Source organism: Clinocottus analis, unplaced genomic scaffold, assembly GCF_023055335.1.
Source record: "Clinocottus analis isolate CAN_PGR_092001 unplaced genomic scaffold, fCliAna1.0.p SCAF_3, whole genome shotgun sequence".
NCBI lineage: Eukaryota > Metazoa > Chordata > Actinopteri > Perciformes > Cottidae > Clinocottus > Clinocottus analis.
This window is the reverse complement of record NW_027176042.1, coordinates 10,846,323-10,869,361: the sequence shown is the minus strand read 5'-3', so window position 1 is coordinate 10,869,361 and position 23,039 is coordinate 10,846,323. Positions and strand designations below refer to the sequence as shown.

Here is a 23,039-nt window from a genome sequence, read left to right as displayed (position 1 = left end):
TAATGAAGATAAGAGTATTCTGAACAATAACACTATCCAAAAACATTTGGGCTTTCTCTTGAGGATTTTGTCTGAGAGTTGTGTGTCTCTTTTTGGGGATTGTGAGGCCTGTATAACCTCCCCCTCTGACTTTGCCTCTAGACTAGATCAGACAACATAGCTTTATTGAGACCAGGTGGAAATGAAATGTGTGTGTTTGTCTGTGTGTGTTTTGAGTGTGCATGACTTTTCCTTTTCTCCTCTCCTCACAGCATGAATCAGTTTGACACTAGGCTGTGGAACAACTGTTGCTCGCACAACGTCTAGCGATAAAGAGATTTGTGTACAGTTGAGAGAAGTAAAAGAAAGACGTAAGAGAGGGAGAAATGATGCAAGGAAGGTAGGAAGATAATGGTCCCCTTACCTGTGTGTGAGTGGGTCGGGTGGCAGCATTACATTCAGTGTCATCCATGACAGCACCATAAGAGCCAACGACACACTTCACCGCTCGCATCTGGTAGCCTGGCCCACATGAGGTAGTGCACTGGGTTCAAAGAGGGAGGGGGGGGGGGGGCAAAGAGAAAATGGAGAAATAGACGAGGAAGGAAAGCAAAGATCTGACAGTTCAATTGAGGTAAAACACACCCACACACAAACAAATAAAAAAAGGACCGTAAACCAGGCTAAGCAAATAAAAATACTTCTTCACCCATCCACTTCCCTGATAGACATCCTGAGATCCAAGTTTCAACCAGATAAGAGTTTCAAAGCACAAGCAACCTTTGCTAACATACATTGTCCTTTTTCCACTGTATCTGAGTCCGATAGGGTACTGCCCCGCTCTCTCTTCTGCCTCACTGCCTCCAATGAAACAGGGTCAAACTTGTGTGGCGGCACCTTCAACTACAATTTGACAACGCTCCATTAAACAGCTTCAAATATACCTTAACGTGCGCACATCCTCTGATGGGGGCACAAAAATATCTCAAATATTTGGGTGTTCAGTTCCCTGTGCACACACACAAATGAGACTGAGCCTGCAAACACAGACATTATATACTGTATGCATAACCCTATACAATGCTTTTGTAGAAGTACGCGCCAACCCACATCAAGCGTAGCTTTTGTATATTTATATTGGCAGGATGTGCTCTGTGTCTAAACAGGCGAGAGAAAGGGCACAGAGCTATTTGATGGATTAGTTTATCCATGTCTTCCCATTGGTTTTCATCTGGGAAGAACTCACCAAAGAAGCAACAGTAAAAGTAAAAGTCTGCCTCTGTGTTGTTTTTCATCAACTATATATTACCTATATGTGAACTGTGAATCAGGATTTCTGGAATAGATACCTTGGAAAACACATATCGAGCACAGATGTACTACATTCAGATTATTTTGTTTCATGAGGTCAATGGGCCAATTTTTTAAAATAACACCTCAAATGTACGGTCCAAATTCCAATCATAAATCTATGGTATATAGGTAGGTATGCCCCTGTATTAGCAAATACCATCTTTCCTCACCAATATTCTTTTGGCTCACAAAATATACATTCTTTTGACAACCTCGAACAAACTACAGTAACACCACTGTTAACACTCACCTGTCCCCAAGGGCCAACCTGCCAAGAGGCACACTCCTGCTGCTGGCATGTCTGCACCGACTCAGGCTTAGACGAGCCACAGAAGCGGTCGTCTAAACGGTCCTCACCAAACTGACACCACGTCTGACGGTGCTTATAGCCTTTCCCGCATGTCACAAGACACTGAAAGAGAATTATTTTAAATTTAGGCACTTTATATAAGATGGACATTAGTTGTTTCAATTTTGCTGAGCCCGCTGGAACTCAGTTGCTGACAGAAGAAGATGAGTTGGTTGTGTGGAAAGCAGGATATGCAGACTACGAAACATTTGGTTGGAAGGGGACCAAAAGGCCAGAGAGTCTTTTTATGTGTGGGTACAGTGCATTTGTAAACGGCACATTGTAGGTGTTTGTATTTGTTAGCACCACATGGGAGATCTGAAATATTCCTGGAATGCAACCCAAAGCTTTGCAAGATCCTTGCTCTACAATGTGAAAACTGTACAGTAGATAAGTACAATCTCACCCTGCAATCAGTGATTTGCCAACACTCACTATGGTGGAAGGAGGGAAGTAACTCTCCCAGAGCTGAGACATGCACAATCCACACTGGGAATTTACATTTGACCCAGATCGCTGCTGGCTCAAAACTACAGTATTTACACTGTTTCTCTATTGACTAAACCCAGCTCCATAAAGCCAGCTTGAGTGTCTCAGTGGTGGGTCGTCAGGGCTTTCTAAGCCTTCTCTGAAGGCCTAAACAGAATCATAAAGTTATAAATATTTTATAATTGAAAAAAATAATACATATATATATATACATATATATATATGTATATATATATACATTTATATACATATATATACATTTATATATATATATATATTTAATGTTTTATTCATCACTATTTTATGATGTAATTGTTTTTCATAAATACACTACATTGCGTTCGGCCGTCTGCGCTGGTGGATGAAGTGGCTTCGTTGGTTGTACCAAGCCTCCCGCGCATTGTTCGAATGCAGAGTCTCCTCTTTTTTTTTCGCATCATGCTGTAGGAGCGGCTCCGCGAGTCGGGTACTCATTGAAGGCCCTGACGCCCTGGGTCTAAAATCACATATTTTTTTAATAATTAATAGTTATATCTATTTTAAAATGTAATTGTTTTTCACAAATACACTGCATGTATTATAATATTTTTCCCTATTAGCTTATTCTCTCATTGAGCAGCTCCTGTCTCCTGTCTGTTCCTCATGGCTTGCTGTCTGCTGGTTGTTCAGGCCAGCGAGCTGTCTCTGGCCGAGAACGCTGCTTTAACACTCTTGATCCAATCAGATATTTACTGCAGTTATTTGTATTCATTATGTATATGTAACAAAAATATATTGTTGTAGGCTGTAATACATATATATATATAACAAATATATATATATATATATATATATATATATATATATATATATATATATATATATATATATATATATGAATATGATCAATAAATATTGGACAGGTCTTCCTGTCAGGGAAAAAAGGGAATACAACAAGAGCTGAACTGACCTCAGACCAGTCGCCAGTCTTCCATTGTGGACAAAGGAATTCATTGCAGGGTTGGACGGTCATCTTGTCCCTTTGACTGCATTTGCTCTCGTCGCTGCCGGCCTCGGCTGCCTTTCGACACACTGCGCCTCGACGGCGGGTGCCTCCACCACAGCTCTTGGAGCACTGCAGTGCAAACATTTGAACTTCAACTTGCGAAAAACACAGACACACAACCCTGTGACAAACATCTGGATTATGTTCACACACAAACCCCACGCTTCCTCCAAACAATCTCACCTCGGACCAAGGAGAGTACTCCCAGCCACCCGGGTTACAGTCTCCGTGGCAGCCTTCCTTGTCATCGGGTTTGTGCTGACCGCTACAGTAGCGGTCGTCAACCTTCTGGGTTTTACCATCCACGCGGCTGATTTTGGCACAGTATATTTCCAGGGTGCGATATCCCAGACCGCACTGAGCAGTGCACTCACTCTTTCGAGCCACATGCCACCTGCATCAAGGGTGAGAGAGAAAAGCAGTATTTGTAAACGACCAAGTGATAGAAGAATGATCTAATGGTTGATAAAAGCCACTACAGCCTGGTTGGTAATACAGACCTGAGTTCACATTCAGTGTTACAGGGCTCAGTGATGACAGCAGGTCTGGCTGTACCGTGACACCTCTGGTCTGACACCACCACCCTGTCCGACTCTCTGCTACAGAGAATCTTCCGTTTGCGCTCTCCTATGAAGAAATGATGATGCATGTTTGGACATCGGTTAAAATCAAAATGTATGAAGTTTCTTTTCAGAAAAAAGCGTCTATGGTTTCTATGGATGTCCAATCAGTGTTGATGTAGTCGATTTAAGCAATACATGCCAGCATTGGGGCACCATGCACTAGATGTTGCTTTAAAAAAGTAACTTCTTCAACCTGTTGTAAGTTTCATTGTGTTAATAACATTTTATAAAAACAACATCTATCTTCTCTTTGTTTGTTTTGCAAATTACTTACGATTCAAACAGCAAAAATATTTTTTTTTGGCTGGGATGTTATGGACAATGATAGATGGTGGTGCCTTTGCTCAAGTTGCCCTCTAATGCCAGAGAGTGAATCATTCTGATGCAATTAATGTTAGTGTGGAGGGAGTTTTTGTTGGACAGCCAGTGTGCTAACTATGTATTTAAGTTTTACTCCTAATGTCAACTGAATTGAAGAACCAAGAACTGCTTTGCTCCGTTGGGCTTTTATTTTGAAAGTAAGAAATGGAAAGAACGAAGCTGTAATGCCATCCTGTTGACAATGTGTGAAAATATAGCAGTCACAGAGTAATGTATTGCTTCAATGGCCTACATTTACCATCAACCCTGATTGGACATCCACATATAAGGGGCTGCATTTTTCCATTACACACCAACAAATATTGAAATAATGCACTCATGACATTTTTGTTGACTATATTTAGGATTTTCAATAAACTTATTTAACTCCCTTTGCGTGTTGTACTTTGATGATAAAGACACACAGAGAATTATACAAAAATGAATTAGTGAGTAGAGTTGCAATCTAGGGGTTTTATAACTTCATCCTCAAAGGAAACTCCACTGCCTGACCTCAGCTTCTGTATGATTCTGCATGTGGTTGTCTAAGTCGACGCACCGGCTTGTTCAAGCACGATATAGATCATCATGTGATCGCAACGACTACCAGCAGCAATGTGCTTCACCTTTGCTCTTGTGTTGACATCGCTGCACCAAATCAAAGCGCACCAACTGTGCAGGGGAGAGAGATTTAAACCTCATGTGGCTGCAGGAAATAGATTCTCTATCAGTACCTCATGTTACCAAGTTTTGCAGTTCGGTGCTATGAGAGCTTTTGTGTGCCGCAGACTGCCAGGAAAGCCGTATAAATCGGAAAATTAAAAAAGGTGCTGACGGCATTACATGTTAGCCGTTTATCCAGCTGTGTGAACTCATTGGTTTCTCTTTGGAATTTACTGTTAGTTGTTCAAGCAAGGCAGTGTGAAAAAAAGTGGGGAAAGAAATTCTCAGACAAAGTCTTTGAGTCATAACACATAACAGGTTTTCGAGTTTACCTGCGATCCGCCTCTGCACGCCTACATACTCCGACATATCCAGGGTCATGTCAAAGAAGGTAATCTGACACAGCATACTATGAGGTTGAACTTTAATCACTCGCTCCAAACCTATATGTCTAGCATGAAGCTGTCAGGTTCAACCAGACAATGTCTACCTCTCCTATGCCTCTGGCTCGGTGGTTCCCACGTCTCCCTTCTTTGTTGCATCGCATCTTTACTCTCACCACATCATTTATCTTTGACCACTCCCATCATCTCAGTGTGCCAACCCTTTGTGCCTCCCCCTCACCTTGGCACAGGCGGCTGCACTCCTGCCAGGGCCCATAGGCATCCCAGAAGAACTGCTGAGGTTTGTCTTCTATGGGGATGTTAAAGGAGTACCTGACATCTGGGTTGTAAAGGTTCCCTACAGACAGCACCTAGGGAAAATACAGGCAATGTGATCTTCATTAAATACAGTAAGTATTATATATATATTTACAATTTTGACGGTCAAGTCTCCACATTTCAGCATAAAAAATATAAGCATACGTTTTACTGCTTCTGAATCAGTCTCGCTCTGCATCTCCTGCATGGCACACTAAGCAAACAGGATGAGGACAATTTACCTGGACAATAATCTCCTCCTCAATGCGGTCAGTGCAGTTGATCCTCTCAATGACATGGTCAGAGCCACTGTATTCAATGACTATATTTCCTACTTTGATTTCCCTTTTGAACATGCTAACCACGAACTCTCCATTTAGCAGGAACTCTCCACGGCTGTTTGATGTGGCTGCAAAGAGAGAAAAAAACACTGACTGTGCCTGATGCCACTGAGACAAAGAGAGACAGATTGAACAGTATTTGACACACAATCTAATTATCTTTGGATGATTGGCACAAAATTAACAAACGTGAAATGTTTTGTAAAAAAAGGTCGTTCTTAGGACATTATCGAGCTAATGTAAAGAAAACAATAGCAACACTGTGGCTGGCGTTTTCGTTCACAGTAAGGCACGTGTAGTAGGCAGCAGTAATATAATCCTGTGTTCCTGGAGAAGTCCCATCCAGGGGCATCCTGTTCTGTTCAAAAGCCAGTCTGCTGCACTCCTTCACCCTAATGCGATTATGGAGCTAATTTCCTGCCTTTACTTTCCTCGCCATTTCACACATTACACTAATATGACTGTGGAGAGCGGCCCTCATTCCGGCAAAATCATCTCCACTTTGGGCCCATTAATGACTATGCCAATACACAAATACATATAAATACACACACAGAGAATAAAAGAAAACTGCAATATGCACTGACATATACACACACACACACACACACCTTAATTGAGCTTGATGGAATGATGGCCAGAGGGCAATTGGAGATCAAGTACATGCACTTGCCAACAGGACATGCACTAATAGCTGACAAAGCAGCCTAATCCTGACATACAGACAATTGGTACAGAGACATACATTTACTGAACCAAAGAAACTATGCAACAGCAAACACACACACAGAGAAAATACACACAAAACCAACTGACTTTGCTAGATGGCTCATTAACGACGATGACTTTACAGAGCAAAAATGCCTTTCCAGTAAACGCTGAACATTCACATAGACAGGCAGGTTGAGACCAAATTGTAGGCTTTCAACAACAAATTGCTTTTGAAAGGGCAGGAGACAATATTGATGGAAATGTAGGAAATACAACGGAAGCACTTTCTCGTTATCAAAACGTTGGATGTCTTACCGAGGTAGTTGTCATCCTCTGGTTTCCCTGAGTAACTGTGTTGACGCACATCTATATTTGTAGCACCACTGGGTATTCGCACCACTTCATTATAGCCTGCAAATAGAAAGTATTATGTTAGATCATTACTGCACTCTAGATCTGTACATGTGCTAACAAGTGAGCCCCACTCCAAGTGATATTGCTTCTGAAAACTAAGCAATAAAGCATGTTCAAGCAATATAACAAGGTCTGTTAATTATTAAGGTGAAATGATGGTGTAATAAAATAAAAGGCTATAGCTCACCATAGTGGACGATGTTGAAGGTGCCTGCCACAGTTTTGCAGGAAGAGTTGTCACCTCCGCACACGCCGCACTTGTCCCTCCGGGCTTTAGAGTTCAATACATGGTCACAGCCCGCTTGCTGCTCAGTGAAAAGAAAGAAAGGAGGGATATATGAAAAATGAGAAAATGCCAGGAGTAATATAAATGGGACAAGTAGGAAAGGGACAAAATGCTGGGGAAAGTGGAAGAGAAAGTTGAAAAGCAAGGGGGAAGATGAGGTGGAGAATGTGAGGGAGAAAGAGGAGGTCTGCAAACTGTATTAGGTCACAATTTTCTCTTCAATTCCAGTTGGTTGGAAAATGTTCAACACTGCAATATGAACATGTCAGATAAATAGCCTTCTACTTGGCCAATGTTTCTATATTTCTTGATGAAACACTGATCATGAAAGAACAAATCAAACCCAGTGACCCTTAAATGAGTTCCATATGAACATATTGAGTTATAGCTAAATTTCTGACACCCATCTGTAATAAATTACCCTCCAAGCACCACACTAGAAATGGCATGAGGTCTGCTTGTCATGGTTTTAGAAAGATCTATAAAGGATGAAGAGCTTAGCTTAAGTTCCACAGCATCAAAATCCACTTGCCAAGGCCAGGAAGGCAACTTCCTGAACCACAATCTAACCAAACACTGTGTGTGGTTGAGAGTGCACACAGAACAACCCTTCTCCCCAAAAGCACTGTGATGCGTGTGGTTTGTTAGTAATCAAGCGTTCAAAGACAACTCTATCTGTCTCGGTGGCAATAAACACACTGGTCAGACTTCAGATGTTTTTTGAAAATATTTGCTGTAAAGACGTGGAAAGAATTCTATTGAATGTGCAAGAATGGTCAGCATCTGTTGTGTTAGCTGTTTGTGTGTATTTGAGCCATGCGGCTGATAGTTGTACAGTTACTGAGAGTTCGGGACCTCACCCTGCACAGGCCCTGGACACAGATGTCGTTGGTATCAGGTCCGCACGGTGTGCCATCAATGACCCGGTCCCTGAGCTGATAGTAGGCTGTGCTGCCTGCGACCCTGCAGAACAGCTTACACCTGTCCTTCATCAGAACTGAGCGAGGAAGCAAGACAGAGACAAACATTTAATATACCTCAACGTCAAGCACATGTTACGTTTATGATGCACGAGTGAAACAGAGTTGGCAACAGGAGCAGGCAGGATGCCGGTGACGGAAAAAAGATGTATTCTCACTTCCGCTGTACTTGGGCACCCAGCGGACATTGGGAGGTAGACCGTTGATGTTGAAGTGCCTGCCGTCGAAAGCCGCACATTGCTCCTCCCTGAAGTCTTTCTTCTGCTTGGAGCAGGGCTCAGAATTACAGGAACGAAACTTCATTCGGCGACCCACACAATACATTCCTCCATTCCTGGGCCTGGAAGAAAAAGTGAGGAAGTGAATGAACCAATCTTTGTTTTAATTTCGGAAACATTTTTAAGTTCATGTTTTCATAAGGAGATTTTTCCCCGCAGATTCGAAAATGTTTCTCTCGCCCTGTTCTTCTTTTCAACATGTTGCTCACCATCGCATACCTGGACTTTATTCTTGGCATTGTTGTCAGGTTCAAACTCATTCTCATCACGCCCAAATCCTAAACCACCCTGAAAGATCTGCAATCGAGGGCTTTCCTTGATGAACACAAGCTATGAAAAGAATGCCCTTGAGGAGGCTTGATCTAAGGAGCACTAGCTTTTGGCAGCTAAGATGGAGACATGGTCCAGTGGGCATGCGTGACTACAAAGAGAAGGACTGCTCACACGGGTCGGTTGCATTCGCGCACGGCAATCTTGATGCCCCCGCCGCATGTCCGCGAACAGGTACCAAAAGGGCTCCAAACTCCCCAAGCCCCCTCCACGGGTGTGGCTTCGTGCTCTTTTGCGATACACAGGCCGTGTTTGCAGTGCTGTAATGAGGGAGAAACAGAAAGGAAAGAAAAGTCAGATGAATGAAGCGAGCGAGAATAGAAACAGGGAGAGAGGAGGTCGACGGGCGAAAGGAAAGAATCGGAGCCCGAAAAAGAAAGAGTCATAAAGGGAAGAGGAACAGACTGAGTAAGCACATGAAATCTCATCCGTGGAACTGGCAATACATCTATCTTCTCTCCCGTGCTTTGATGCTAATCTGGGAGAAATTATACAGTGAAGTAAATGGAAAGAATAAGAACTGAAAAAGACATTTCATGGCAAGGTCTGGCTGGACAGAAGACTAGAAAATGTCACGCACATAGTCAATAAATACATCTCAGCTCATAGCTGCAGGGTAATCTTACAGTGTTTAACAAACAGACTCCAGTTTAAGTGTTTAGTCTGGTGAACAGCATGGCATGGGATGAGAGGTTAGTGTGTGTGTCTGTGTGTGTGTGTGTGTGTGTGTGTGTGTGTGTGTGTGTGTATGTACGTGTATCTGAACATCTTTGGACTTCATGTCGCTTTCATGTTCTCTCAGCCTTAGTGACAGGAAGCGGGGGGTTACTGAGAAAGTCCTAATTAAAAGCTGCATCATTTACAACTTCATGCCACCGACTTCATGCCAGCCATGTTCAATTACTAGCGTTAACATATGTGTCGATGGCAAGTAAAAGAATGTTTTCCAAGTGTTTGGAAACTTGTTTTCTTTTATCATTTTTGCACTCCGAAGTAAAAATACCTGTCAACCATTTGTCAGTGGAAAAGTTGTGAGGATTGTCACATCAGAACACAAAACCACATAAAAAATGTGGCAATGCCGTCATTCACATGCTTTACATGGGAATCATTCACATAGTAATGAGAGGTGCTACATTAGGACTATCTAACTTTCATACACGTAGTCCCAGCTAGAGGAGCAATTTTAGGGATGAATGTCTCGCTGAAGGACACATCGACACCGCCGACCTTCTAACTGAAGTACAACCCCTGTGCTCACCACTGCGCCACGGTCGCCCCAATAAGTAGCAGTTTAATTTCTTACGTCTATTTCCCCACGACACTTACCTTTCCAGGAGTGCAGTCAGTGCCGTCTGCCCACGGCATGTGCTGGGTCCTGCAGCCCCGCTGGGCGCCCTCTGGACTGGTGCACCACAACCTCCGACACTGAGTCTGACACACGCGCACACACACACACACACACACAATGTTATCTCTGAGAGTGGCTTACTAGAGTTTTCTGTCAGACCAGAAAACTTGAGCCTTTCTACGGCGTATAAGAACGTCACAAGTATTACGGAGACATTTCTGCGGACATCATTATAAATTCAAAAAGACAGATATACAGTATCTGAATCTGCAATGTTGGGATTCAAGTCTGATTTTACTTTCGGCATATGTGTGTTTTAAGGAATTATAACAGAATGTATATTTTTTATGTAAATAAAAAGTGGTTTTGGTTGCTTGTGTCTCAGAAAAGAACAATCAGCTGTTAAATACATCAAATGATTCCAGTTGAGCTGAGAACCTCACACGGTCACACAAGAAGCTTCCCTCAGAGACACAACATGTGCTACATGACAGTTTATACTTGCAAGCCAACTCAACTCACCATATAAGGGCACACCTGCGTTCCCTGCCCAAATATCAATTCACATTGTTTATTGACACTGTATATTCGTCCAGGCAGCTGCTGCGAGAGGCCGTACGGCCGAGACACGGGCTCGTCGAGCAAGCACTCACCATATCCTGTGCTATTAAGAAATAAAAATGAAATGACTTCAAAGAAAAAAGGGGAAAACAAGAGACACAAACAGACAGAAAACACACTCAGTACAGCCAGTCATTTTGTACATATAGAGTAACCTATCGTGTACACACAGCTTGGTCAGTATCTTGACAGATTTCTGTTCGTATTCGGGCAACTATATGTAGGAACTGGTTGGGGATGCAGAGAGAACTTTGAATAGCTGTTGGGATGGAAAGGGCGTTTTGATAGTTGCCAGATATAATCCAATTTACACATTTCAAGAGTTCCCTGGTCTTTCTCAGCAAGCTGAGGAACCTTTGGGAGAGAGGAGACTAAAGGCTGCATCAACCCTGAAATATTATGACAGTTTATTTGCATTTAAGTCTAAAAATGTGACTGTTATGGAAAAAAAAAACTCCACACAGCATGCATACATTGCACTCTGGGTTTGTTTGTTTGTTGAAGGAACACATTTTGTGAAATCTCTGTGATACCGTTGATAAATACAGAAGATTTAAAGGGTATTTGGTTAAGAGGCAGTTTGAGTAGGTCAGAATCTTTAGAAAAACAATATCATGATCTAATCCCTGTGCATGTTTGGAACAATCCTGAAGAAAAAAGTATGACATACTCAAGGAACTCTGTGATGTACTTCCTGCTACACTTGGACCACATCCAAGGGTTTGTGTTGTAGTTAAGTGTGGGAGCCATCACATGTTGCTGGATCTTAACGCCATCTTCCTTACATTTGTTACTGTCGTCGTGAGGCATGTTGAACCTAGCAGAGAGGAAACAGAAGCACATGTTCCGATATCATAAAATATTATACGTTAACAAGAAATGTTACAATTTACATCATGCAGATGCACAGCTGCCTCAAACCACAGTTTGGCTGAGAGGAATGCTGCGAAAGCCAGTTTGATGGTGATGCCTCTATAATACTCCTGACTTTATTACTGGGACTTTAAAGTCTTCATCTGTTAGTGTTTCACCAACCAAAATAGACAGGACAGACACAGGGAAGAATGTTATTTTTTTGTGTTTTTCATTTGTTCGCACTGTGTCATATTGACTTTGGGAAATCTATTCATGGTAGCAGCTGAAAATAATAAATGAAAATGATATTTTGTGCTTGTTGAAAGTTTGGATTTAAACCAGCACAATGTATAATTATATGAACACTGGGCGGTAGACATGAAGCTCGGTGAGCATTAAGAGAGGCATTGGAGCTCCAGCAGGGAGAACAAATGGCGGTGAACAGGTACAGCACCACACTGCCCACGGCCCTCCCTCCGAGCGACTCAGCTCCCCACCTGACAGGTACCAAATGACACTGAGCTCTGGGGCTAAGCAGTCGACAAGCATGTTGTCACCGCTTGATGCGGATAAATGTGGAATTGAACAATCCCACCTTTTGTTTAGTGGTTAGAAAGAGCATTTGTTTGAGATGATGAGGGCCGTTAAGGACCGTAACAGTCTCCACTCAAGAAGGCAAAGCCGCCCCACTCCCACCTCCCCTGATCTGGCTGACTCAGGACGTTGGACAACAGAGTTTGCTGAAGGGCAGGTTTGACTTAAAATCTGAAAATCCAATTTACAGACTCTTTTCTCTCTTCTTGTCTTCCTGTCAAAAATTAGGAGACATGATCAGAAACACACCCGAGCACCGGAAAATATCAGATGGTGTGCGGTGTCCACATATGCAGGTTTCCTTGATCCCCATCTGCTGGTGAGGAATGCATGTGGATTTCTAGAAGAACTTTTACATTTCCACACAATGCCTTCCTGAAGCCAAACATTTCACTAACTCGGATGGGTGACTGTACTTGAGGTAAACATGCTGCGCTTACACATGTCCAAGTTCATGGGCGATGGTGAACGCAGTGCTGAGTCCGTTGTCTTCGCTGATACTGCAGCTCCTGTATGGATCACACACAGTGCCCAACTCGGCAAGTCCTAGGAAACAAGACGCACTTCCGTTTTCAGTTCCCTAATTAACACCATGAAGTACAGTAGGAATGAATTCATGGCTGTGAGCCTATTAGCACATTTTACTTACCTAAGGTGTCACACTTATCCCTTGCTCTGCATATGTCTTGCCTGTGGTGAAGACACAATCAATGGGTCAAGGTCAAAGGCACAGTACAAAAGAAGAACAATTCCCCAACCTTGATGTAGGATCTTCCTTATCTCAGTGCATTGTCAAACAGCAGTTTTATTCATCAGGCATCTGGAGTCCATTTGATCTATGACTTTGATGCAGGTGTAAATAACCTTACTTTTTGGTTGTTTCAAAGTTCTAAAAACATGTTTTTTTTAAACGCGATAACTTGATGTTTTTCCTGCACCTGGTGATCAGGATGGCAGTGTCGTGATGGGAATGGTGGTTATCATCCAAGATGTTCTGGCTCTGCTGCCAAATGCAGAAGTTCTTTAAAGTGGTCTGTGCATTGAATGAAATGACTGGACCATCCTGAGAACATACAAAGACAAATAATCAGAGGAATAATTTATTTGAGAAGTAGTACACCACTTTTTTTTGCAAGTGTGGAAGTATGGAGATTCATAGTAATGCAGCATCCTTACCAGCTCATTGTTTATTATGACTAACTTTACAATCACAATGTTAATCAGATTGCCAATGCTGGGGTCCTTGTAGATGGAAGATACCTGCATGAAGGAAACAAAACATAAGCTCAATCCCGTCAATAAAAACATTTTCAAGTTACAACCCCTTTTAATATCTGGATTAATACTGTAACAATATTTTCATGAACTTAACCCAGGTGAAATGTGACAGAGTTAATTTACTGGTAACTCTATCATGGGCTGCCCTCCTGTAGTTTCAAGCAAGTACTGGGAAATTTGGTTGATTGGAAGATCAAGTTGATAATGGCCTGAGCCCCTGTGGAGAAGGCAAGCTTTGCCAAGAACAGAATATAGGTCAACTCAGCCTACCCCTGAGGACTGTCGGCCCCGAACGCCTGCGGAAGCTAGTATTTGAAGTGGTCCAGAGTATGCGGTCTATGTGACATACCTGAGCTTATTTTTAACATTCATCAAAGCTGTCAGGCAGGCTCTACCTCAAGCTAGCCTCTCTTCCCCCTGACTTTTTGAAAGTGGTGTTTACCCCTGCCCTAGGCTGCCCTTTTCCCTCCCATGGCCCTCCTCCAAAGGCCGATTGACTGACTTGCCGCACAGCAGAACAGGTACGTACATTTAGTGCACAAATATGCACACGTTATGCATTGTGTAAAGACACACAAACAACTCCTGTGTCCCTACCGACCACCTCCACCATACACATGTTCTCCCCTCACAGCAAAGAAGACATAGCAGAACTTACTATGGACATTAATGTGAGTATGTAGTGCTGTAGGTTGCTGCCGTGATGCTCCACCATTTTGCTGTCGGCCACCAGCATGACTTCAACAAAGCGCGGGTAGGAGAGGAAACGCTTTGATCTCCTGTGAGGTCCCGAGTCACCGCTGCTATCGTTCGACGGTCTGGTGCTGCCACTGTCCGATCTGAGCAAAGCGCCGCTGGCCAGGCCAGCGCTCAGTGACTCCAGGTCATTGATTATACCAGCGCTGACTCCAGGGGCTGCATTGGAGACGGTGGTCAGCCCAGCCACTGGCCTTTTCTTAAGCTTGTGTCTCTTATATCTGTGTTTGTGTCCTAGAGAGAGAAGTCAAGAGGAATGGAGCATGTGTAAGTATAGAAAGATGGAGGGATAATGGGAACAACATTCAGACATTCATCAGAAACACAGACAAGGTATGAATCCACATGTTTACGGTGAGGCTAGTGGTGGTTTATGTCGTTAAAAGGTGGAGATAAACAAGGTAAGTTTGCTGTCTGGAAGTGGGTATTGTTAAAATATGTTGCTGCCCCTTCTCTCTTTTGTTTATTGTTGCTCAAAGAGTGGGTTGACAAACGAACACTGCCTGGAATGCCTTTTTTTCCCTTCTCTCCCTCCTCTTTTCAGAAGAGGGGAGAGAAGAGGGCACAGAGTTCAGACTAGGTAAACCTGGCGCCCAGCCATAAAAAAATGGAGCACATACTGCAGCGTAAACACCAAAAGAAGGCAGTTCAACGACTGGGCAGCGAAATCTCTGAATACTTAGGTGAATTAATTCAGATTTTAATCTTGGCATGGCAACTCAACTGCTCTCATGCAGACCACCCTTTCTGAACCACCAGCATCTAAATAACAGCGGGCTGGACCACATCATATCAGTGGATCTGCTTCCAGCGTACATGATTTATGAATAAAACAAAAATGTGATCTTCTAAACTTCCACGGCAACAATGAGACTTTGTACAAGAATGAATCCTCCTCGGTCGAAACTGCTCTTTGTTAAATTTATATTCCTTCAGGATAAATCATCACACAAATATTGCATTACAGACCAAAATACAAAACACAAGAAGACAGATATATTTACATAAACAGTTAAACCAAACATCTGCAGAAAGAGTAAATCCCTCCCGATTTATTTTAGTTTGACAGTTTTAAGTGGCATGACTTTTCTACGATACAACTTATACCGCATGTTTAAATGTTTAAGGCAGTGGGTCGACCCAACTTTCTTATCAAAGAGGAAGAGGAAGTACAAGAGTCAACAGGAAGTGCAGCCAGTAAACTGAGATGGAATGATACAAGGGTGAACTTCCAAATGATTTTTCCTGTGTGAAAGTTGGAGAGCTTGCTCACAACTCTGATGCAACTGTAGGCAGGCTAAGACACAGCCGGCACAGATTTACATCATACGATCACTTCAGATTCAGAATCAGCTTTAATGGCCGTGTACATTTTCACATACATGGAATTTGACACCCGATTCTGCGCTTCGTACTTCTTTTCAAATTAAATTCATCATGCACTTCTATTTGTAGCCGACTCATGAAAAAATTTCCAAATGGCAGAGTGACATTTCATTGTCATATCACAATAGATAGCGTTGTTGTTGTTTTTCAACGATTTTACAGTTAAGTCTCCAGCTCTGCAAAGCCATGTGCATCTTTTTAATCTTTGCTTTTGAAAATCTACCTCAATAACCAGACACACTCAAAGTTTTTCCTCGTTTTCACCAGACCTGCCAAATGTGTTTCTATCGTATAATGCTGAAACTGCAGGAGCTCAACAATCTCAGTCACTATTAGCTAATCTGTTCCTGTTACAACTGATAGAGACTTTGGGGGCAATGTAATAATTATGTCTGCTTACATCTGTGGGAACAAATTTAAAAGGTCACACAATGCATGCACATGCAGACATAATAAATGGCAAATTCTACTTGCAATCGAATTGTATCCCGTGAAAAACACACGCAAGCACGTGAACTAGCCACATACACACTGTTTTACATATAGCCCTTGGGAGGACCATGCTCAAAAGCAGTCGCGGGTTGGTTAACTAAAGAGGGGATACTGCATGAAGGTTGCCTGGAGTAGATATTTAAGTCATCTGAATAGCCACCTCAGAGGCATACAATAGGTTGTGTAGGAAAACTAATGCGTAGAGGCATTAAAGTTGAGTTGTTGGTGTTGTTCATAATGTGCAGGTTTGTGACGCCCTTGTGTGTGTAAATTGTATGCATGGATACTCATCATGTAATAAACCATACCTGAAGTGTCACAAGCAGAGTTCTCCTCAGATGTCTGTTTCGTGGATGCTTGCTTCCTGTATACAATATGAGGTTTTGTGTGTTCCTCTTCATAGAGTTCTCCTTGATAACTGTGGAGGGGCTCCACAAAATACTCCCCTTCTGGAGACCTGAAAGTGCCAAGCTGGATGGCAGGAAGAAATGCAACTGGTTAGTCTCAATCCATCCATTTTTCTGTAAATGTTTGTTCCTCCACAGCAACAACATATGCAAACATGGGGGTGGACATCGCATATAGGGGGTAGACATTGCTGAATATACAGACAAGACCGAGGGGAATACATAGTTAAATGATATGTTTGCACATTAGTGAGCCCCGATTTAAATTTCATGCAATGATATGTTTTTCTTTCCAAACTTTAGTGGCAAGCAACAGTGGAATGTGGCTCATTTACTATCCATTAGAGAAAGTAAGCAATGCATAGACTAATAAGTCAATTTGCACGCATGTAAGAAAGGTCTCAAAGCTGGAGAAATGCATTATAGTGAGACCTGTGATGCCTATCAGGAAAGCAGTGAGATTATATGTTCTTGGCAAGCTTGCTCAACGCCTTGTTACATGTATTTCACATGGACAATTAGTGTGACTGTCTTACTTGGAGGTCTATGATGTTCCAGATAAGTTACATGCCGACCCAAGCACATTTTGCGTTTTGGTCACTGGTTCTGAAGAAGCAGTAAGCCAGCTGATGCAAGTTTTACACAATTAAATTTGACAGCGTCATATTTGTAACCTCGCATAATAAAGTATGACACAAATTATCTTTGGAAAATCATTAAATTATCATGCTTGTGTAATACATATGTACGTTCTCTTTACTACACTAGGAAGTGCACTTTGAGTGACCCAGCGAGGTGGGAACGAAAGAGAGAATCTTCCTACAAGTTTCCCTACAAGAAAACAACTGACACATTATTGTAGGAAAATGTTGGCCATCAGCAGTATTGTCTGTCTTAAAACAAATGTCTTCTATGGGATCTTACGTAAATATAAAAAATGTGCCCCATAAATATCAACACAACTCCCTGAAGCTCAAAGTATTCAGAGCATTGTTCATTTGATTTGTCATTTGGGAGGAAATTGACCCCTTCTTCATTCATATCCGTTACTTCACTGTGGCTTGTATGTTTTAATTCGGGGTGCACTTTTGCTCCACTCCAAAACGCATGCCTGGGAGAGGGACCAATTTATGATGACGTCGGTACCACCCGTACTCCCGCTCTACTAGCGTGCGTAAAGACGTCACCGACACCCGGGAGACCAGAGAGACAGACATGGAAGATTAGAGTCGTGTTCATAAACGTGACTATAGGCAATGGACTTGGGAGTCCTGCCAGTCAGCACAGTTGTTCGCTATGTTGAGATGTATTTAGTGTCTGGAAGTGCCCACACATAAATAACTACCATACATATAAGCATGCTGAACGTGTTCCTCATTCTGAATGAGTTATCAGCTTCAACCTCATTTCATTGTGAGAAAAACATTCACACAACGTTTTAGTCGTTCCTGAGACATGAACAATTTTGAATATAGGCATGTATAAATCGCAATAACACACATGCCAGCTTAAGTTTGATATCTGCACGATCGCAGTTTGTAGTTTTTTGAGGCAATGGCGAGGCAGCTGCACAAGTCTCGTACAGGCAATACTTGCCTCGACATACTCGTAGTGGAAAAGTTAAACACCCGGTCGTAAAGGCATCATCGCATGCACGACGAATCTAACCGTGCGTAAAAACTCACCAGTCCGGAGCACAAACTGATGACCGCGGCGTGTTCTGCTTCAGCATTTACAAGTCCTTGATAGAAGCAGTGCCTTAACTCCGTGTCTTCCTCCTCCCCATCTGTTGCAAAATCCGTCCCGTTATCTCCTCGGGGCACTCCAAGTACTGTCACAGTGTAGAGAGGTGCGATAAATCCCGAATCCAGCGTGAGGTTGAGGTGATAGTGTTGTCCGAAAGCAGATATCCTATAGTGGATATTCGGCGAGGCCCAGTTATCCGTAGTATTCCCGGTGCTCTCGTCCAAACTTCGTCTTTTCCTCTTAAAGTGCACACTGGTTGGCAACTTGTCACCGGCGTCATTCACTCGCACCGGTGTTACAATCTCATAAGCGCCGATCTCCTGTTTTACTGTGGTGGGGGTGGAGGGGAGGCAAAGCAATTAGGGATACGCATCAGTACAAATCAGAGAAGCCAGATGTGTTAATAAATGGATCATGGTTAACATATCACTTGTATTCTTTTTTTTTTCTGGGTGGAACAATCTGGTTCTAGCAAAGCGAGCAAATGACAGGCACTCGGTGAACTTCAGTTCTCCAGAAAGCGCTGCAAGTCATGTGCTTGGCTGAGTTCAACACTCATTCATTCTCTTGCACTCAGTGTTAGAAAATAACCCCAAGAGGGGGGACATGCGGGGGTTGTCAGAGCGGCATACTTTACCTGTGCTTGAATTCAAAAGCAATTTCCCCGTAGATGCGACTACGTTCAAGAAATCAGGGAATAGTAGGAACCCCAAGCCCCAGAAGAGCACATGCATGATTGTCCACGTTCAGATGAGAGCGGCAGCCTGTATTCCTGTAGTAATACTGTATTCCTCCAGTCACTCCGGGCTTTCCGCCTCCGGTCCGCCTGCCACATCCAATTGTATTATCCTCGACTCTTTAGTACATGGTCTCCGGCCGGTGAAGTACACTGCTGGGACGTGAGCGCTTCGCGCATTCCCTGGCGAACATGCATACTGCAGAGGGGTGGGCTGCTCCAACAGTCGACTGCGATGGGCTCTGCTGCAAGCCTGTGTCCACCAGCTTTCTCCCCAGCGAGGGGCGGGATCAGCCAGGAAAGGTACACCGCTGCTACAGTGAAACCACTCCCGTCATATACTGTAGTGACCCGGCTGGTCACGTCGAGGATGCGATGTGAACAGTGACTGGGTTGTCCACGAGTCTTTGGGGCTGTTGTAGGCATTTATAGGTTAACAGCACAGCAGCCTATAGAGCAGCCTGGCAGTGGGCCCCCAGTGACCGTAAAGAGCCTCAATTAACTGGCTTAATGAAGTACATAATTATATGGGGTGATTCAATTGCAAATGTGCTGTCATACAACATGCTCAAGTATGTCTAATAGCTTTGGGTTAATCGGGTGGGCATGTTGCACAGTGTGCAAATCCGATCGGTGACCATGACAGTAAGGTGGGCCCCACATAGGAAATGCCTGCCCTGGGGCCACAAGCGAGATAGGCATGGCTGTATACTTAGAAGTCCATGGGATCACAAAGTGACAAAATGCAACCTGGCAAGCAGAGTAACCATATACAGTAGTGATTTAAGGTCTTAAGTAGATGCTGGAAAGAGTATTGTGTAGAGATAATGGTAATGGTTTTATGAGCTATAGTCTCCTCAACAGAACAATGCTACAGGCTGTATTGAAGCCTTTGTAGGTGCCTTTGTTATGTGGAGGATCAAAGACTGGAGCATCCAGTCTGCCTCCTGCGCCATCCATGCGACCTCCCTCCCTATGCATACACACAGAGCTAAATGGCAGAACACACAACATGTTCTGCTAACTTTTTATAATATTTAAAAAAAAAAAAAAAAAAACATAAACATATTATCTCATCGCAGACTACAGACAAATTGGTATCATTGCATATGTCATCCGTAATGTAAACAGTCAGAAATGCCAGAAATACCTGTTTAGGTAGTTTAGGACCAGAGTCATCATTACATAGTTTGTCCACCAGAGACCACTGAGAAGTTTATTTTTTCAACTGCAAAAGGTCCCGCTCAATTCACATAATAGTATCAGCTATATAAAAAAAGAATTTATATGAAAATGCATACTATTATGTGTTTATGTTAAAGAAAATGTTTATTGGCCCATATATAAAATAACATTGATATCAATTAGGCAAAGTGGGAATATGACTTGCCTAATTGAGTTATGACTGAGAATAATAGGCCTTTATAGAATTGTCACAGGGAAAGGATGTGTGATGACTGTTAATGACAGCGATGTCCCAATTCCCCCTGTAAGCCAGGCAATGAGGGAGCATAAACAATACCTGCACACTAGAAATGAAAAAGCCTACATTCAATGCAGCCACCAATGAACGTTAAATTGCACCTGACATATTACATAAAATGACCCTGATTATATAGTATGAGGCCTTCTTTTGCTACACCTGATTTGTTTACTCTTTGGAAATAAAAATTTCATAACATCTCAAGAATGGAGGTCTTTATATCACACTTGATATCCTGTAAATATATTTTAAAAAGTACAATAAAACCAAGTCAATTGATTATATATATATATGTATATATATATATATATATATATATATATATATATATATATATATGTATATATATATATATATATATATATATATATATATATATATATATATATATATATATATATGTGTGTGTGTGTGTGTGTGTGTGTGTGTGTGTATTTTTGTGTGAATTCAACTCACATATTCAGTGAATTCCAAAGAACAGCTCAGTAAGTAAAGTCTAGTGAAGTCTAGTCTAGTTAACAACCACTTAAAGCTAACGTAACTGTGGTAAGTTAAGTCCCATATTTAAAGTCTAACAATATGGTTTAACTCGTTAAAGTCAGATCCTCTCTTTTTAGGTTTGCCCTGTAGGATAAACTGGGCTAAATGACCCATTTTAGGATTGACTTAACGTTAGACAGACACACTGGAGACACGCGCTAACGTTAGCTTAGCAACATTGAAGTTACAGAAAATGTAATGTTAGCCGACGTAAATTAAATCTTATCAAGGATAATCATAACGTGAAATACAAACATTTCGGTCTCTCAGTTGTTACAGTATGAACAAAATGACAACTCACCAGAAGGTTGCCAGTCTCCTTAGTGACTTAAAATTGACGTTTCATAGTCATACAGATGTACAAAAATACATGGAAATGTCTCGCTCGCTGGGTGTCATTAAGCAGTATTGCGGTCAGTAGTGCCACCAGTGTCCAGTAGCTATATTGCAACACTCTTCAGCTCCTTTATCAATACAACATAAGTAGACATACGACTTATTTTACAATTTCAAGTCTTCACAGTCCCTTAGTTATATAATTTTGGCTGGATTTTGTAAGCTACTACCTGGTTGAATGACAGGAGTCTACAGACATGAAAGGCAGCAGGTTGCTAAGTGGTTTATGGTACCCAAACTGGAACAAAAGGGTTCAAATATGTTGCCCACTGCAGTGATATCAGTCTGCTATAAGTGTGTCTGAAAATATGAATGAATGTAACATTAACATTAACACATGAAGAAGACATTGCTAACCAACTATAGCCTTGTTCCTTATGATAGAAGTAGCACATAACCAAAACATCATCTAAGACTTGTGACCGACAGGAAGAAAAATCGCCTTGAAATATCTCTCAGACATTTCTACTAGGCATCTCTTTTGGCCTCCATGCCATCACTCCACTCAGAGCCACATCACTTCAGCGGATGTTTCCCCACAAGACCACATATGGTGATAAAAGCTAACAGATGGCACTTTATGGCTCATTTGTTGTGCGCAATCAACAAACACCGCCGTTTGGGAGGCTGACTTGGATTTGCAGGTGCATACCCAAAACCAAGGCATCAATTGAATTGTTTTCGTTATCCAAAAATTTAAAGCGAGGATTATGTTTGCCCTCAGGATCCTTTGCAAAAACAGGCCTAAAAGCTCTTTTGCCTCTGTCATTACATGTGCAGACATGTGGCGTCGCAATGAGTCCTAATCACTTTTTTACGAGAGAACATTATTTCTATACATTTCACACCAAGTCTTATGATCATGACTTTTGCCGTTCACAAAAGCAACATCAGCAGCTTAACATCCATGGTGCACCTTGCAATTTGCTCTCTCTTTCCCAGTATAATAGAACTAGATATAATCTTATGGTTACTAAAAATGTTAGCATTTCAGATCAGCTGTTATAATGAACAACACTCTCCCCAGAATAACCTATTGTATATATGATCACTTATATGAACTCCTCATAGAACTATGAAGTGCTTACCTTTGCACAGGAGCTGGTTTCCCCTAAAATTTCTTTGGTTATTTAGAATTTCTTCTTCTGGGTTCAACAAAAACTTCAACATGGACAGCTATAGGTCACAAATCCCTTTAAACACAACCTCTCATTCACAATTAGTCCCCTTTCCCAGAATTTTCCATAAACCTTTTTACAGCACAGAGGCCATCAGTAAGTAAAAAAAGTTGGAAGAAATTTCCCTTTGGCTGTGTTTTGATGTGCAGCAAATACAAAGTGGACTGTTAACTTAAATGTTAACGTGTAGTGTGTCGTAGTCACTGTATCGCTGTTACGACCTTCATTTCAAACTAAGAATAACTATTCTAAGCTTCCTCAATGAATGGCCATTTGACTTCACAAGGCCAATACAGACATATGGCAATGAGTGTGCGT

At 42.1% G+C, this 23,039-nt stretch overlaps 1 protein-coding gene across 1 annotated transcript in view; it reads right to left on the bottom strand.

The window, feature by feature from the left end:
• Positions 1 to 19,122, bottom strand: part of adamts9 (ADAM metallopeptidase with thrombospondin type 1 motif, 9) — a 40,407-nt gene extending 21,285 nt beyond the window's left edge. The window contains exons 1-23 of the mRNA XM_068594581.1: positions 19,026 to 19,122; positions 18,328 to 18,716; positions 16,544 to 16,706; positions 14,260 to 14,591; positions 13,500 to 13,583; positions 13,262 to 13,386; positions 12,973 to 13,013; positions 12,764 to 12,869; positions 11,545 to 11,691; positions 10,776 to 10,917; positions 10,232 to 10,336; positions 9,017 to 9,162; positions 8,453 to 8,634; positions 8,175 to 8,311; positions 7,216 to 7,333; positions 6,930 to 7,025; positions 5,805 to 5,971; positions 5,486 to 5,615; positions 3,716 to 3,842; positions 3,399 to 3,609; positions 3,120 to 3,284; positions 1,583 to 1,744; positions 404 to 523 (exon numbers count right to left, since the gene is read on the bottom strand). Coding sequence (XP_068450682.1) covers positions 404 to 523; positions 1,583 to 1,744; positions 3,120 to 3,284; positions 3,399 to 3,609; positions 3,716 to 3,842; positions 5,486 to 5,615; positions 5,805 to 5,971; positions 6,930 to 7,025; positions 7,216 to 7,333; positions 8,175 to 8,311; positions 8,453 to 8,634; positions 9,017 to 9,162; positions 10,232 to 10,336; positions 10,776 to 10,917; positions 11,545 to 11,691; positions 12,764 to 12,869; positions 12,973 to 13,013; positions 13,262 to 13,386; positions 13,500 to 13,583; positions 14,260 to 14,591; positions 16,544 to 16,706; positions 18,328 to 18,716; positions 19,026 to 19,122 — 3,492 coding nt within the window. The remainder of the gene's footprint in view (positions 1 to 403; positions 524 to 1,582; positions 1,745 to 3,119; positions 3,285 to 3,398; positions 3,610 to 3,715; positions 3,843 to 5,485; positions 5,616 to 5,804; positions 5,972 to 6,929; positions 7,026 to 7,215; positions 7,334 to 8,174; positions 8,312 to 8,452; positions 8,635 to 9,016; positions 9,163 to 10,231; positions 10,337 to 10,775; positions 10,918 to 11,544; positions 11,692 to 12,763; positions 12,870 to 12,972; positions 13,014 to 13,261; positions 13,387 to 13,499; positions 13,584 to 14,259; positions 14,592 to 16,543; positions 16,707 to 18,327; positions 18,717 to 19,025) is intronic.
• Positions 19,123 to 23,039: the final 3,917 nt, after the last annotated feature.